General features: G+C 42.4%; 1 protein-coding gene across 1 annotated transcript in view; it reads left to right on the top strand.

Annotated features, from left to right (window-relative positions):
* LOC147460213 (ubiquitin carboxyl-terminal hydrolase 4-like) overlaps positions 1-6441 on the top strand; it is a 50205-nt gene extending 43764 nt beyond the window's left edge. The window contains exons 2-6 of the mRNA XM_086511303.1: positions 4586-4702; positions 4911-5009; positions 5321-5524; positions 5601-5782; positions 5867-6441. Coding sequence (XP_086367429.1) covers positions 4586-4702; positions 4911-5009; positions 5321-5524; positions 5601-5782; positions 5867-6275 — 1011 coding nt within the window. The 3' untranslated portion in view covers positions 6276-6441. The remainder of the gene's footprint in view (positions 1-4585; positions 4703-4910; positions 5010-5320; positions 5525-5600; positions 5783-5866) is intronic.
* Positions 6442-18636: the final 12195 nt, after the last annotated feature.

The following is an 18636-nucleotide window of genomic DNA, read 5'->3' as shown; positions in this document are numbered from 1 at the left end:
AACTATATGGCATCGAGGGAGATCGCCAACATCGTCTGGAATCCTGGAAAGGACTCTTCGCCGGCCCACTCTGATGCGTGGGTCATGCGATACTTGAACTTCATAAAGGTCTGCAATGCTTGCTTCTTTAGGCTGCGCCGAAAGCGACACAAAGTCATCTGTGGCTCCTTCAATGCTTCAACTTCGTCTATATTCATGCGTCTATCTTCTTCAAGAATCTCCGAGGAGGAAAATTCATGAAACCACTTCCAACACAAAAACGTGAACATACCCATTCCATGTAAAGTGACTGGAAAAATTCCATGCACCGTCACTTTACATGGAACGGGCATGCAATGTAGATGAACATAGAGACGGAGTGCCAAACCGTTCATCCAACACACGCAAACAATGGATTCGAAACTTGTCTTTCTGATCTAAATCTATCAACTGTGGCAAATCACAATGAAAATGCCAATGCTTAATGCTCAATCTTTCTTGTGCTCTTTCGGATATTGTGTCATGTCAAGGAAGAGACATGGAATGTGAATTCCTTGAATACAAACATTTCATCTTTTCATGAGTAAACCACATACATCCGTGCTCATTCATGAGTGAATCGTGTTCAACGTACAATATGGCATGCTTGTGAAAAGGGATCACATATGGACGGCGACTAAAATACAGGAAAGCATCACGAATGAAACACTCGAACAATGCGTGTTGACTAATCAATCGAACACATAATACTTCCTGTGGGGGTTCTTGGAACCTCGACTCGAGAGTCAAGATCGGTTCTTCGTGATCGATCGAATCTGCAATGAGGTTAGCTTCACTAGACAAAGTCATCATCCTTGTGAACAATCACATCTTTATCGTGCAAATCATCATGCTTGTGAGTAATCACATCTATATCATGCAAAGCATCATGCTCGTGAATAATCACATCTTGATCATGCTTATCATCTCGCTTATCATTATCATGCAAATCATGTGTGTCGTGCTTTGGAAAAGAAGAGACTGAGAGAGTCTCCTTCTCCTATTCTTTTCAATCTGCGCCTGCAATTTAGAAAATAGTGGGACCAACTCTTGCATGTGTTGGTCTCTCTGTTCGGCCGCCAAGCGCGCTTGCTCGCGCTCACGCTCAAATGCTAACCGTCTTTCTTCGCGCTTGCGATCCAATTCGGCTATTCTTTCTTTGTGCTCACGCTCCATGGCTGCCATTCTTTCTTCATGCCATGCTACGTGTTGTCTATTTTGTCGTATCATCATGTCCATCATCGACTTGACCAAAGCCTCCATAGGATTTGGTGCAATCCTTGGTGTAGATAAGGAAGGGGGAGGGTCGGAAAAACCTCCTGGTGAGGAAAATTCTTCTTCACCTTCTTCATGCTCATAACCTTCATGCAAAGTATCCAATCCGCTTCGGGTGATGACCATACATTGAGATCTTTGGTTCTTAAGTTTACGAGGAACTTGGGTTCTTGTGGTTCTTGGGTTCTTGCGTCTTGAGGTTCTTGAGGTTCTTCTTTAGCTTGCAATCTATGTTAGAGAAGGATCTTCTCTTACCCGAGCTCTTCTCTTTCCCGTGGGCGCCCCCCTTTGCGGCCTTGCGCTCACACCAAGGTTGCTTTTTCCCACCTCACATCAATTGGCCGGTTGCTAAGTGCACGGTTCGCTCTCAATGAGTGAAAAGAGGCACAAGAAGAGGTTGGATAAGCCCTTCTTTCTTGGGTTTCGTGTTTGTAACAAACCGCTGACGTGTCAAAGCCTAAAGAATGGAACCAACTTACAGATGTGGCCAAGGGGCCTAAACTGTCACAAAGTGATGACGTGGCTGTCCGAGAGCAGAAACCCTAACCCTAATTTTTACCAGAAACCCTAACTGTTGAAACCCTAATTCTAGAAACCCTAACCCTAAAACTTGCAAACCCTAATTTTGGAAACCCTAACCCTAAAACTGCAGGAACCCTAACCCTAACCCTAAGGGCAACAGGGAGATTTTTGAAATTGCGCCGATTGATGACGTGGCAGGTTTTACGGATTTCCGTGATTTACGTTGGCAGCTTTTTGGCTTTGCTTTTAGACCAGAAGCTTTTGAGTTTTGAAGGCTTTTCACTGTAATTGCTTTTTAGGCCAAGGGCCTTTAAATATGAGGTTAGGGCTCATTCTGTGGCATGCTTCCTGGAGAAGGTGCGGAGTCTGGAGCACCGGCTTGTACTTTGATGATGCAGTATAAAGAAATACAGAAAGGGGCGCCAAGGTTTGGGGCCAATACTCTCTGGGGTGGAATTTCGCCACTCCGTGTCGCGTGTCGTCTCTCTCTTTGAGTTAAGTTGTTATTGAAGTGCTAAAAGTCTGTTCAGTCTGCTCGTTTCTATTGGCACGTGGTGCCCGCCTTGTGACAGTGTCACTCTTCAAAAACAGGATCAGGAATCGACACGCCCAAGTGCACTTGGGTTACGTGCGACCGCAACAAACAAAAAACATTATGTGGTTCTTTCCTTGAGTGATATAGAACACTGCCAAACCTTTGATACCAATGTAAGGTGCAACGGATGTGAATGTTGAACTTTGCTCAAGATGAGTGCTCCGAACTGTGCTCAAGGGTTCCTTTTACTTATGCAAGGGAGAGCCTTCCGTTCCTTTAGTGAGAGAGTGCAAATGATCACAAACAAAGTGGCAAACACTGTGAATGAAGGTGCTGAGACTGCGAGATAGAGAGAGAAGAATACGACACCAGAATGTTGTCAAACCCTCCTCCGAAGGCCCCACTCTCTATGGCGAGAGCGGTCTACTATTGATTGCACAAATCGTACAATGCAATGGACTTGTCGATGATGTCGATGACGATGAGTACGACGACGAGACGGGCTGAAATCTGAAAACGCGAAGGGCTGAAATCTGCAAATCTTGTATCTGTTGAATTCTGACTCTGTCGGTGACGACAGCGATGACAACGATGTGACGAGACACACTGAAAACACAAACTTCAGTGGATCTGACCGTGCGGCGAGGATCTTCTGTGGGAAGGTGAGATCTGTGAGGTTTGGGGGTTGTATTGCGGAGTGTGACTGCTGAAAACTGAAAACGCTGAGGCTATGACTGAATCTGTCACCGTGGATCTACAATACACCGAGGCAGTACTGCAATGCAAAAACGTTGGGCTGTTTTGATGCTTGATGCAAAAACGCTATGTTGAATGCTGGAATCTGCTACCGCCGGGGCTGATCTGCAATGCAAAAATGCCGGGCTGAATTGCTGAAAAACACTAGGGTGTTTGTTGGCTGAAAACGCTAGGTTTTGCTGCCGGGGAAGGTCTTGTTGAGAAGGTGCCTGTTGAACAATGTGTTCCTGCTGCCTCTTTTGCTAGAAAGTGCCAGTGCTAGGTTTCTTATATACATGCGTGTCAAAATTGCCCTACCCAATTTCCCAACAAAACTCACTTGAAAATAATAAGTGAAAATTGGCTAAAATAGGGAAAATAGGTCCATGCATTGTAAAAATGCTCCCGATGGGTTCTGATTGTAATCTGATGATCATACTGTGTGCAACCAAAGGATATGCATCTACTCTAAGTGTCTGGACATGCACGGTCTACGAACAGACTCACAAAAGTGCCAGAACACTTCCTAAGCTAGACTGATTGAACTGAACGGAACCCTAGTCATGAAGTAGCTTGTCCACGTACACATAGGGTTAGATGTGCACGTGACAAGAGAAGAGTTTGAGAGCGTTGAGCCCTCCTAGGAGTAGCGCTTGAAGAAGTTAAGAGAGGAGTTGGTGTTCGGTAGCTTCAAACGCTTTTTATATGAGTTGGTGTTCGGTAGCTTCAAACGCTTTTTATATGAGAACATTAAAAGAAGGTATTCTAATGAAAGCCTCTTAAATGATGAAGGTTAAATTTGTTTTAAAAGATTCTGAATAAAATGGGACTTTTCGAAGGAGTTTAATGAGGTAAATCTCCTCTAAGATCCTAGAGATCTTTTCTCTCTGGATAAGGATGGCTACCCGTGATGGTAGTAAGCCATTCTTACCATCACGGGTAAATCTCCTCTAAGATCCTAGAGATCTTTTCTCTCTGGATAAGGATGGCTACCCGTGATGGTAGTAAGCCATTCTTACCCGTAAATAAAATAAAAAAACTATGCAATAAGATTTCAGGAGTATCTTGTGGAAGATGACATAAGATGATGAAGAAAAATGGATATGATTAGGCTGTCTAACCTGCTCTAATGCCATGACACATGTAGGAATTATGTATTGAGATTAGAGATGACACAAAATGAAAAGGAATTAAGTCACTTGTTACAAAAATAATACAAGGAAATACGGAGAGTGATAGTGATAGGGAATGATACAATGAGGCAAAGAAGACCTACACTAGCACAAACCTCATTTTTACTTCATCATCCCTTAAGAGTGCCGTTATTCGCATGTAACTTATTTTATGAACAGCTCATTATATAGGTGGAAGGCTTCATTTGATTTTGAATAACCTTTTTGGAGTTTAAGGTTGTGACATATTTATAGTCAGCTTTTCAAGTTTACTTGGAAGCATGGGAAGAAACTAATGTGAAGAAGCGTTGTTATGGTGTTGGTACAGGCGTTATACTTCTGTGTTCCTTTTAGGGACCAAGTTCTGGAGTATGGAAGTCACAACAAAGCAGTAGGGGAGAATGATGAGAATTTGCTGACATGCCTCTCAGAGCTCTTTGTGCAGGTTAGTCATGTGCAGGTTGGCTGCTTGAGTGAACTTCGTTCCACAGCAGATGGAGGACTAATGATTATCCTTTTTGCTAGTCAAAATATCAAAACTAGATCAAAGCTTGTTTTGGTTTAGTTCTCTGATGGCCCAAAGGCAATGAGGGCTTTGTATGTTGTCTGTAGTGTGACCATTTTTTTACCATCTTTTGTGTTTGGCAAGCCAGATTAATTACCAGAAGAAGAAGACGGGAGTCATTGCACCAAAACGCTTCGTGCAACGTGTCAAGAAGCAAAATGAGCTTTTCAGGAGCTATATGCACCAGGTGTGCCTTGTGGTTTTTTTGCTGAAAACTTTGGTACAGATACAAATCAATTCCGTAGGCAGTTGTGGTGTTTAAAAGTTCTCAAGCTGTACACGTGTACACAAGCCTTCCAATGATAGTAGTCAGGTGGTGGGCATGCATGCATGCATGCAGTTATTTTAACTAAAGATGCACATGGACTGGTTAGTCATGCCGGTCAGCATGTATGAAAGCAGTAAGCATGCATTTAAGCAATGTACTTTATACTATTGTCCTTTCATGCCGCTGCTTCGCTTTTACCGAATTAATGGCTGTTGATTGTTTCATTGCAGGATGCACATGAATTCCTGAACTATTTGCTCAATGAGCTTGTAGATATTTTGGAAAAAGAGGCAAAAACAAATGCAAATGGGAATGGAGTGTTGCAGGGCCCTACTGTTCGTCAAGAAAAGGGTGCGACCAATGGGATAAGTAATGGATCTGGGAATGGCAACCAGTCACAACAGATAGTAACCTGGGTACATAAACTTTTTCAGGTAAGCTTTGCAATCTTATCATGGGAGTTTTTTCGAATAAGCATTGGAACTGACATCTATGATACTGCATTAATAGGGTACTCTGACAAATGAAACACGTTGCTTGTGCTGTGAGACCATAACTGCAAGAGACGAAACGTTCTTGGATCTCAGCTTGGATATCGAGCAAAATAGTTCGATAACGAGTTGCCTGCGCAACTTCAGCTCAACAGAAACATTGAATGCAGAGGACAAGTTCTTCTGTGACAAGTGCTGCAGGTAGGGTCTGCTGTGTGACAGATTCAATCTTCGCGATGAGTAGAGTGGAGAAGTAACGTATGTTTGTTTGTGTTTTTGCTCCAGTTTACAAGAGGCCCAGAAGAGAATGAAAATTAAGGTTGCACCCCGGATTCTTGCTCTGCATTTGAAGAGGTTCAAGTATATTGAACAGCTTGCTAGGTACAAAAAGCTGTCATATCGGGTCGTGTTTCCATTGGAGCTAAAGCTATGCAATACAGCCGATGATGCTCCAGGATCAGAAGCAGAGTATTCTTTGTTTGCTGTGGTGGTTCATGTGGGCACGGGTCCTAATCATGGTCACTATGTTAGCCTCGTCAAAAGCCATAATCACTGGCTGTTTTTTGATGATGAGAATGTGGAGATAATAGATGAATCTGCAGTTCAAACATTTTTCGGTTCTACGCAGGAGTACTCGAACAACTCTGAGCATGGATATATCTTGTTTTACGAGCGTCTTGATCAAGCTGTTTGAGTCGCTACCTTGTGGCACCACATATTGGCTTTGTACATATGGGCAGCTTTGTAGCTGTTCCAATAAGGGTGGTGATATGTATGCCTTTTCAGCCACGAAATGCTATTCTATGATTCCATATTCGATCTCAGAAGGCTGTAATCACATCACCCTTCAATTTTTCGTCCGTCTGCTCACCCTTCCGTACAGGATTAGAATAGTGGGTTCTACTTTGGATACTCTGGGAGCGATGCTTTGATTGACTTGCATCTGCAAAATATTGTTTATATCCAATTATGCAAGGGACGTTGAATCTTATCAATTGTACCTGAAGATATACACAGATTCACATATGAGACTTAATTTGACTCTAACCCAAGGTTGTTCAGCTCAAAAAATATAATAGAAGCTTCATTCTTGATCCTCTCTCATTTCCTGTCTTGGACTCACCTCTCTTAAAAGAGGTGTGCAGGGTACCTTAGAGTTGAGTGTGTTGGCAGGACAGTTTTTGCAACATCGATTGAGTCACCTGCCAAAATGTCCAGCTCAGTTGTCTTGTCACGTGTGTTGTCGAGGATGCATTTAAAGGAACTCCCTCACTGTCTGAAGTCTATGTTAGGTACATTAGGATTCCATTTTGCCTTTAGATACAGAATCGTTGTACATGCTAGAAACTCTTTTTGACGTTAAGAAAGGGCTAGAAGAAAATACGAGAACAACAAAGATCTGGGCAAGTGAAGTCATCTTTCAGGGAAGCTGAATGTAGTCAGTGCAGCTCGTTTGAGCTGGCGTTAGTGTACTTGGTCCTTAAGATGGATGCTGAATTGGTTTCCCTTGGATTTTCTCTTGTGAATGAAATGAGAAACTTTGCTTCCCTCCCATCGTGTTTTTTTGGTGGCGTTTGTTCCTCTTCTGTATGGAAGTTATACAAAATGAAGAAGTGGTGGTGTGCAAATGTTTTGTTTGTACCTTTTGTCTGACGAATGTCATCAAACCTTGCAGTGGTGAAGTATTGCTACATAGAAAAAGAACCTATCAAAGCTCACGCCTTCAATCTTGTGTTATGTAACATGAATAAATCTGAGTTTAGTTATTTGTATTGACAAAAGATTTGTCTCTGGTTTTGGTATCAAGTTTATGGTGAAAGATGTAACGGTCGCAATTCTGCTGATGCTAATCTTGTGATGTTCTCATTGCTTCTATGCCAAACACAGTCTGAAGTGCTTTTGCTCTCTCTTTTGTGTGCAGAGTTACTGAAAATTTGCATAAACCTGTTTTTAAGGAAAAATTCATCCAGTGCAATTTTCCCTTCACAATTTGCTAGTTTGCAACATACAAGTACCATCATTTGGGCTTAAAAAAGCGTCGAGCTTGTGGCTCAAGCTAATCTTCTTTTGAAATAGTGAGATCTTCAAAATTTGAATGTTTGATGGCATAGTGAGTGCATCAAAAACTTTATATTTAGGTGCATGAATGCCTGCGTGAGCATTCTTTTACCGAGGAGCCAACACCCAGAGAGTGTAATTCGAGGTTGAGGATTTGAGGCTCATGGGTTGCGTTCGATGAGTGCCACCCACTTCCCCATTGGGGAAGTTGTTCCCATTGTATGGCCCCTTGTGGGAGTAATTTATAGCAGTGTACAATTGTAAATACGTGGATATGTAAAGAGTTCTCGGTACGTCCTTTCCCCGTGGTGATGTTAGAAGAAAAAGAAAAAAAGGAGACAGTTTGTAATGGCTACATGGCCAAGATCCATAGATGGTTCCAGTGTGGAACATCATTTTAGATGTCTAGTACATTGTCTCATACTTCATCATCGTATTGTATGGATGATGGCTGGTGTGGTCCTGTCATGTTTGTTGTTCAAGCCGTATTAAAAGAAATCATTATATGTATGTGCTATGGTGTAATAAAACAAGCCATTTTTCATAAGTAACTTATGGGATTTTTCCAAAAAAGCAAGTAAAAAACCCTTGTTTAAATGTGAACTCATTAAACTTTACAAAATTTACCCTATTTTTGAACTCATGTGATATAGTTACATTTTCGGACCGATTGAACTATCATTGGGACTTTTTGAAAATCAAACCAAAATGCACCCAAGAAATGATCTTTTCTTTCTGAGGTGGTTGCGATCTTCAAGACGCCTGAATGCACTTGCTTCCAATGTGAGCTTGACATGAGGATTAGAGCTTCTTGTCTTTAGATCAAACGATATTATATTCCACAAGTCTGGGGTCATACCTCTTCCCAATAGTTATGACTTGATCTTGGGTGCCCAATATCTCCCTCCTTACTGGAGCTAACTTTCACTTAAATCGTAAGTTTCTAGCGTTTATTGAATGCAACAAAAAAGAAAAAAGAAAAAAGAAGATATGGATTCCAAAACAAACTAGACGTGTTCCTATTTTCTGGTTACTCTTCTTTTCATTATTCCATACACCATTTTCACTCCTCACACTTATCTTAAATACCTAAACTTCTCACCCAACTATAAATCTTGGGCCTCAAAGACATTCACTTTGAAATACCAAAGCTTAGGGGAGAGGTCAAGGTTAGATTAGTTGTGCGCAAAACCCCGTGTGTTAGAAATGCATGCATAGCATATGCATCATCACCTTGTGTCTTCACCCAAACAAGGAAACATAATGCCTCCGGGACCTCTACCCTTGCCTTTGAGCTATCCTAGTCAATATTACTAGAGGAAATTTCATAGAGATTTTTTGAAGATCAAACCAAACCATGTCCATTAAATCATCTTTCTTTGTAAGGTCTTGATCCCAAACTATGATCTTGAGGATAGGGCCACACAAAACACATTTATAGGATGGAACCAAGTTCCATTCTGGATTGAGGCTCTTTCGGGCAATTGGTCTTTGAATGTTTTTCGCTTCCAAGGATGAGCTTGACAAGAGGGTCTGAGCCTCTTGTCTCTAGATTGAACCACCTAGATATTTATAGGTTCTAGGGCTGCCATGCCTCACTCTATCTTATTGTAATGATAGCGAGCACCACTTACATAAATGTCATATCGTGGGACAGAGCCAACATGACTAGTGCATGGAGGCTATAAGAGACTGCCAGGCTCTAGGTGAAGGGCATCGGGGAGCACCGCAGACGGAGAGTGAGAGAGAGAGAAGGAGAGACACACGTGATGTGGGTGGGGAGACTCAAAAGAGTGAGCAGCCCCCTATACACTTATGCTATGTATAAGGTATACAAGTCAGTGGGCGCCCAGACTCTGGGCGGCCGGGCAAGGCACAGGCGCCTATACCCCAACAACCTCCCACTTAAAGGCGTCTGTGCCTTTAAGCAAGGGAACCTAGTCTAAAGACTACAAAAGGTGAGAGAAAACCGCTCTCAACCGATGTCCACTTGCTGGCTGTGATCGTGTGCATCCAGCTGTCCTGCTCCTGTGTAAGTCCATACACCACCAGACGTACCGCACACGTACTGCAAGTATGTACGCAATACCTGTATATCTCCCTCGTGCACTATGCCATCATCAGTCAACAAACGACTGACAACCCCAACTGCAAATGCTTCCACTGCAGCTGCGATATCCGGTCTCAAGATCAACATCTCATACATGAGACCACCGAATGCCGATGCAATGCTAGCGGGCCCTGCTAGCTCTACGGAGTATGCATCAACATATATATCCCTTGCAATAGGCATCTCTGACTGACAAGGCGTGTCAGCCACATGCATCTCCTGACTGTCCACAAAAGACGCATCAACTTGTCGTGCAACCTCAGAGCAAACCAGTTGCTCTAGGTGTCTGCTGGAAGACACTTCCTGCACAACTATATCCCCATGCTCACTGTCGAGCATAGAAAGGAATGACTGCATAATCGCTGACATCTCAGCCTCCTCTACAATCATCCACTGCAAACATGACCACTCAATCTGCTGTGACTCACTAGAGCTCTCATGCTCTAACTCTGTATGCATAGACTCTTGCACAACGTCCTCTTGTCGTGACTCACTAGAGCAAGACCGCTCTACCTGTCTATCCTGCATAGAAGTATCTCGCACAACTGACTCTCTGCTTTGCTCAGTCACTAGCAAAGCATGCATGTCTGACTCTATCACCTCTCTGTGTGACTGCTCAAGTCGTGCCCCAACTGTGTGCACAACGAGCTCACTACTCTGCACTCCATGCAAAGCATCCTGCAACCCACAAGCAAAAGAGACTCGCCTGCTCTCTCGCTGTCTACCTGGCTGCATGATCACAGAGACAACACCGTCTCTCGCATGATCCACATGCAATGGGTAACCTGTACCACTCCTGGCACCTCTCGCAATCACTAGCGAACCCAAATGCATCACAAAATCTCGCTCTCGTAGCGAAATCTGACATCCACAATCTCTAAGCTGACCAATCGAGATCAAATCCCGTCTCAAATCTGGCACATAACGCACATGACGCAGGGTAAATCTCATACCACTGGGCAAGGACAAACATACGTCTCCTGTACCCTCAATGTCATACACAGCACCATCAACCATGTGCACACAACCAAGTCTCCCACTAGAAAACGTGTTAAACCACTCACGATGCGACGTGACATGGAAAGTAGCATCTGAATATAGTAACCAATGTGAAGACAATGTGCAATCCAATATGCAATCCGTAGACATAAGATCGTCTGAAGACAAGCTAGATGTAAATGTGACATCGCCATCACAAGCATACTCAGTAACCACCGTACTGATCTCACTAGCATCTGTCATGCCCAAATCTGCATCACGCATATGTCGCCTCCGTTGTCTCAAACGCCTGAAACATCACGCCTAATGTGCCCTCTATGTCCACAATGCCAACATGTCAAGTCTCTATGCCGTCGAGACTTGCGTGTGGGACCAATCTCTCCCATGGACATAGAAGTGGGACTAGACTCCCCTGTAGACATGGATGTCGCGTACATAGCATGTAAACTCTGCCATAAAGCATGAGTTGTAGTCTCCCTCGAGACCTGCCAATAAACAGACTCAACCAGATGCAAACAAATCGTAGACATGGCTAACTCATCAAGATCCTGCCAATCATCATCACGCATAGAATTGGGCTTCGCCGATAAACCACGCAAGGGCTTATCCTGCCCCAAATCCGCCAATGCAACAAGCATATGCTCCTTCCAAGCAACAAAATCTGCACCATCAAACTGTGTCAGACCATAACGCTGGAAGTCAAATGAAAAATCAGCCATAATGCTCACAAAAGAGCAACCAAAAATGAGTAGCAAATGTCAACCAAATCAGCCATAAATTGGCTCGAATCGCATCAACAAAAGTTTGCAAATATGGCTGTAAAATATGGCTGCAAATCAGCCCCAAAACAGCCCCAAAATTCAGCTCTTAAACAGCTACATAAACAAGTCACAAACGTGTCCCAGATCAGCCTACAATTGAGTCATACATGGACACCTGCAAAGAGGAAACAATGGCTGAAAATTCAGCGCCCAAATAAGCCCTCAAACCTGCCTGTAAACTTGTAAACCTGTAGCTGAAACCTGCTGAAAAACCTCAAGCCATTAGTGCTGAAATCCGGCTACCTAGCTCGTAGCCACACAAGCATACATCACAATACTCACTCCTGTGAGTGTGCCAAGATAACTGTACGCTTGTCAAACCCGTGAGCTAATCACCAAGCCCACACTGTGCATACACACGCACAAATCTCCCACCTGCAGAGAACACCGCACGCAAATGCTGAGTGCAACCCGCAATCTCTACCTAGGTCGCATAAATGATACGCATAAAACTCCTGGAAAAATTTCGCCAGAGTTTTGACGCACAATGGCTATCAATACAAAATAACCATTGTCCTGCAAGCTCAATACAATGAGCAATCAATGCGCATCAAACTACACTCAATATACATGCATAAGCTCTGCAAACCTGTGTCCAACAAATGCTCACAAAGAGTACCACAGGTGATCATACATGTCATCCATAACCAACCTCTGCACTTGCTCACAAGATCTACTGCTCACCACATAAGCATACATAGAGCATTACCCGCTCAAACACCATGTATGCAAGCCACAACACTGCAGAAGAACCACTCAACTGCAACTAGCAACACCTGTGGGAGTACTAGACTCAACCTGTACCTGGAAGTCAAACCCGATCTTGTAACACCTCATATGTGCCTGCTACCTGCAGTGTACACGGGTAAGCTGTCTGCAGCAAAGAAAACAACAGAGCCTAAAACTGTCATGAAAAACAGTCTCTGTGTTTTTAATTTCAGACCCACTTGCACTCCGAATCAGAAAACAATTCCTTCTACAAAGTCGTAGAGCTCAAAGCCAGCTCCGTTTTGAACCAAAAAGTTTTGGAATTGGAGCTCTGTACCTCAAGTTATGAGCAAAACAGTAGACTGCTGTCAAACTGCCAAAAACTGAACGACTTTCTTCTGTGCTTCTTTGAGCTCATAGAAAGGCTCAAACTCACTTCCCACCTCGATGCGTGAGCTGAATGCATCAATCTCACAATGCTTCCATGTCTATGGAAGCTCCAAGCTCCAACTTGTCGCCGATGTAGCCGTTGCAAAGCTTGCCCGAAGAGGGAAAATGATGTACACTGTGGGCTGATCTGTAGAGGAACTCTGATCTGTGAGCACTAGGAAGCTCCTGAGGGCTCTCCTGCAAGCCTCTGTATGGCTGTCCACAAACCTCCTCTATTTCTTTGCTCAGATCTGTGACCTCTCCGCCATAGCTGACGAGTTCATCGCGAAGCCGTCCATCTACGCTCTCACACATGTCGCTCTGATACCAATTGAAGGGGATCGGGGAGCACCACAGACGGAGAGTGAGAGAGAGAGAAGGAGAGACACACGTGATGTGGGTGGGGAGACTCAAAAGAGTGAGCAGCCCCTATACACTTATGCTATGTATAAGGTATACAAGTCAGTGGGCGCCCAGACTCTGGGCGGCCGGGCAAGGCACAGGCGCCTATACCCCAACACTAGGAAAACACACTTGATCCTTATCTATGTAAAGCTACACTCGACTACATGTTAGACAACAAAAACTAACCAAAAGATTTGCAAGCAAACCTTGACGATTCACAGAGCAAACAAAGTCCAAACGTTACCAAACTTATAGACAGAGCCTAAACACACATGCCTAGGGTCTCAAATCCACATTTCAACCACTTTCCAAAAATACGCTTATTATCTACAAGGCTATTTTAACCTGGTCAGTTCAGGTTGAAATGCACTCAATAGCTTAGGAATGCTATCCTAATACCTTTCCTATGCATAAAATGCGATTTGGATGCTTAAAACGTGAGTTATGATCAAATTAAGAAGATAATTAGCTACAACAAAATCGTAGAATCATCACGAGACTTACAATGTTGCATAGAGCTTTCACTTGCAAACACAATGGAACAAACACCTCTTCAAACCAACATTCCACGAGGGAGTTATGAGCAAGAGACGATTGTAAGAAAGTACACAAAATTCAGAGTGTACATGCAATCATCATCCAAAAACTTCATAAGGGTTTGTAACAAAAAATTGGCTTTTAAACCTTAGCCAAGGTTTTAGAAATGTGAAACGGAATCAATCTAGGTAGGTAAAACTGGAGATAATATACGGGTAATTACAAACTAGAAGCTCCTCTTGGCCCCCCTAACTACCGACTTTACATTCTTGTAAGAATAATTGAAATAATAGCTTTGGACATGACAAAATTTTTATGTAAAACGTGAGTGAAGTTACAAATTAAGCTAAAAAATGGGCCGCTTTGTTAGCTTGCTACTAACATCCCCCCCTTCTACTTTGGGTCGTCCATGACACAACATCGTGAGGTAATGCTTTGGCTTGCAAGCTGCGTGCTATTTCTTTAAGGCTTCATAGTATTTAATCCTGAGAGTTTTGTAACCTTTTGTGAGAAACCGAAGGTCGATTGGCGTCTTGAGCTCCATGGCCAAGTATCCAACAAATCTTGCACGTAGATTTTTGATGATTGGACCTAAGATCTTTGTTATGAATGTAAAGCAGCTGGCGTAGAAAGCTTCTTTGAAGGTATTCATATAATAAGATGGTAAGAACATCACCCTTGCATAGATCTCATAGAGCACTGTGTCTGGTGGTTGGTCTCAGAGGTCATAGCAAAAACCCTTCATTAGGAAAATTTTGAGCTCATTTTCGGCTTTTAAGGATGCCACATCATCAAAGCTATAAACAAGAGAGCAACCCAATAAACCCCTCTCTAAATATTGTCAGAACCTCATGATATGACCTATCATTCGAAAGCTCTTGAAAAATGAATTCTAAAGAGACAAGGCCCAAAAAGTTTGGATGAGTTCTATGCAGGTTATGCCTTCTTTTTTTTCAATTAGCTAGTTTTGGTTAACGCTACATTAATCTGAAATCACCTTTTTCTAGGTCTATATGAAGGCAATATCCGATACATGCATGCTATATATCAATAGATAGAACATGAAGAGTAGATTCTAAATATCTAACCTCCGATAAATTTGGATCTAATTTGCAAAAAAATTACCGGTCCCTACTTTTTGAAAGTTGTGCCACATTAGCAATTTCTTAGAAGGCCCAAAAATGAGCTCAAAAGTTCCCTAATGGGTTGCCTTCTTGCAAGACTCCTCTCCTTGATGAAATGTCTACATGTATGTGAGAATCATCTTGGCTATTTTGATGAACATAATGCATGCCAAGTCGAGGATCTCTTGAAGACCTCTATTGCATTTGTCAATGTCTTCAACATGTAGTCTTCAGTGGCCTTGCCTTTTGGTGGACAGAGTCTGAGGTAGTTCAACGAGGTTGGATGTTTCTTTAGAACGATTTGATGGATGTCCCAACTCCTCACTCTAGGCATTGGGCAGATGGTGGGATTTTTTTTAATCTTTGGAGGAGCCTGTGTGTACAATATCATATACTTGGGATGACTCTTCAACCAATATTTTCTCTAGGTCGGATGCGGCTCTGCACTATCTGTTGCTTGATCCTTGAGAAGTCTTTCTTTAACCTTGAAAACTTCATGCTTTACTAGGTGATACAAAAGGGACTGTTGATGCCAGGCATCAATGATCTGCTTGGAGGTAAGGTGAGCAACATTCGTCAAGTGTATGACATGCTCCTCCAAAACATTGCTTCTTTCCAAATATCATATGTTTCTTGTTCATTGTTTACTTTTAGAGCTTTTTGGACCTTTGCCATAAAATTGTCTTTTGGCCTTGTTTCACCTCGAGCTCTAGTGGCGCTACATTTGGGAGGGAAGTGGTGCCCTCAATCTCCTCCATGCAATGCAAGAATTGCAAGGCCTCAAGTTCTTTATGATCGTCTCAAAGGTGTCTTCTTCGGCGGTTGCAGTATGTTTTCTCTTAAGTTGACTTAAGCTGCTTGGAGCTTGGAAATATGCTTCTGATAGTCTTCTTCCTTATGCATAAATGTGAGCAATATTTCTCTTCTTTGCATTTGCTTGAGCTTTAATTTTGTCTCTAGATCTTTACTTCTTTACTCCATAGCTTGGTAAGCTAGGTCGGATCCTTGGAGAGTGAGGACGATACGATTTGTACTTAGCTTGTCTAAAAGCTCCTTTTGGTCCTTTAATCTTGCTTTGGCTTGTGTTACCTAGATGCTGGAAACATCCAACTGCATCTAAAGCCACTGAGTATGTGCATTAGTGTCTAAGACCGTTGTGTTAGTTCTTGGATCATTTTCTCTTTATCCTCACTTGCTGATGTTAGCTTCTGTAAAAGCATGGTCATATCAATGAGCTCGGCCATCTTTTTGGTGTTTTCCTCTTGCAAGCTTGTGATTTTTGCTTGTGATTTCTTGTGAAGAGCACTAAATTCTTCGAAGAAGGCATTTGCTACCTCTAGTCTCTTGGTTAGATGTTGGTTTAAGATTTCCACCTTCTTGATTTTACTTTCTCACACATACACTTCAACATCCATCTTCTCAATGACATGGTGGGCAAACTCGGAATACTCACCAATATCTTTCATTGCATCAAGTTGAGGTGGTGCCTCTCAAATCTCTACCTTCTCTTCTTTTTGGTTATCTTCCTATGGCAATTCTTCAACATCTTACTCTTGGTTTGCCTTCACTTCTTTAGCAATTTGTTCAAGAGCTTCATTCATTTTGTCTACTACTATGTCTTTAGGCACTCAATCCTTTGTCTTCTCTTCCACTTGTGCAGTCTTTGGCACATCTGTCTCCAGGGTGGGAAGCTCTTGAGTAGCTTCTTCTTGCATTTGGTTGTCATGTGTCTCTTCTTGGATACAAGATAGTAGTTTTGTCGTAGTTTGTGGGACTGGCACAACTGTGGAAGTGCCCTCAACTTCAATCTTGCTTGTGGTTTCTTTAGTTTCTGCTTTACCCTCCATTCTCTCTCTTTATTCATGGGCATATATAAACTCTAGATTAGCAAGAGGGTCCTCACTCATATGGTACATAGGATTCTTTATTCGAAGCTTGCGGGGGTTTGGCTGCCAAAACTCTTCAAAATATCCCTATAGGCCTCTTTCCTATTCAAAAGCTTATTTCTCTCTTTCTAATATGGCAGCTCTTTGTGCCGATTATTGAATGTTCATTGGTGGCGGTACTTTAAGCCTCTCAAAGTTTCGTTCCCTTTAACAACTTGTTTTCTTTCTTCTATAGTGTTCGATGGTTTAGGAGCACTTTTTGTGGATGGTTGGTCTTCCATATTGTGTTCTTCTAGGGGCCTTTGTTTCTTTCTTTATCCTCATCTTCAGAAGGTTGCTCTAGTTCCCTCTTTGATCTTCTACGGATGAGAGTGGCAGATTCCTATTCTTCTTCTTCTTCTTCATTTTTCACACCTGCTATCAACTAATCATTTTGATCAAGAGTAGGTGGTATGTTGTCAGCCATCCCCACTGCATGATAGGAAATTCTAGCGAGCACTTTAGGAGCTCTCAAGTAAGTAATTCCATTGGTCTCTTTTGTACTTTTTAGGGTGTTAGGCACATAAGACGCATGGTTTATGGGCATTGACAACTTTTTTTCTTCAAGGCAATAGTGAAGGCGGATGCCACTACATGATTAGAGCATGTATATCTTGGTGATCTCTTTGCCGAAAAGTGGACGTGCTGGTGAAATAGTCAAGTGATGTCGTCTACTGGTTTATAAATCATATTAGTGAAGGTTGCCGCAACCATATTCTTAGCAAAAATACATGTTCTCTTCTTCTTTTTTGATCTCATGGACTCACCTCCTATTGGCATCTTTAGAGCTTTAGCGACTATGTCTTTCCTATGCTGACTTCTTTAGCTTGGCCAATGGAATATGTAATCTTGGCTGTTCCATCCTCTTGGATTGAGTTGAGTAGCTTATATGATCTTTACAGGTCAACTCCATAGGGCTCCATCTAAGAGAAAGGTAGTAAACCCAACTTTCGATGTGATTCTTTGAATTCTCAGGTTTGAGCCACATCATATATTTCCTTTGGAAGCATTTATAGCTCCACTGCCTGGCTATGTGCATTTCTAAATCTGCCATCAAAGATAGCCACATTTTGCTTTTCCAATGGTGCTTCTCCAACATATGTCTTCTTGGCTACCCTGGTGGATTCTTCTTCTAGTTGGCAAGGTGGTAGTTGCTGCAACTTTTTCTTCATGGGGATTTTCTTTGGCGGGCGCTTTTTTGGAATCCGGCAAGTAGACTCCAAAAAGTTTTTTTCTCTCTCTCAACCCTTGACAGTTGAGGATCCGCTCTTTTTTCCTCTTTCTCTTTCTCTCTCTCTCTCTCTCTCTCTCTCTCTCTCTCTCTCTCTCTCTCTCTCTCTCTCTCTCTCTCTCTCTCTCTCTAATTTTCCCTTGGTGAATACACCTTGATCAAACATTCGTTTTTTAAAAACCTCCCTCTTTTTTGCCTCTCTCATGCACACTCATACATAGGCACAATAATACACCCAAATCATCACACACACACACACACACTCTTTCACATATAAAAATTTATGTCAAGCAACAAGTTTACCCACCAACCCGACAATGGTAAACCCGAATCATCCACAAGAAAATTTTTATGGTTTTTAAACCAAAATAATCCAATCGAACTTTACTTTGATAAATCAATGGATGAGAAACGTTGAAAGACTAGTGAACTATACCCATAAAAACTAATATTGAAAGGCTTGAAAGTGAACATCTTAAAATAACAACTAGAAAACGATAGATACGGAGTGAAACAAAACAACACAATATTATCATGTGGGTTCACAGGTTTGTTGTTCTAACACTAACTTACAATAAGAAAATCTAGTTGGTTGTCGCCGTTAGTATCATCGTCGTTGTCATTGTCATTGTCATCGTCCTCATTGTTGGCTCCATTGGCTTGTCCTTGCAAAGCAATCTATACCATCTACACTTCCACCCAAGCTTC

This window comes from Adiantum capillus-veneris, chromosome 4, assembly GCF_014529385.1.
Source record: "Adiantum capillus-veneris isolate H3 chromosome 4, ASM1452938v2, whole genome shotgun sequence".
NCBI lineage: Eukaryota > Viridiplantae > Streptophyta > Polypodiopsida > Polypodiales > Pteridaceae > Adiantum > Adiantum capillus-veneris.
The sequence above is the reverse complement of the archived record's forward strand: the minus strand, read 5'-3'. Positions and strand labels throughout refer to the sequence as shown.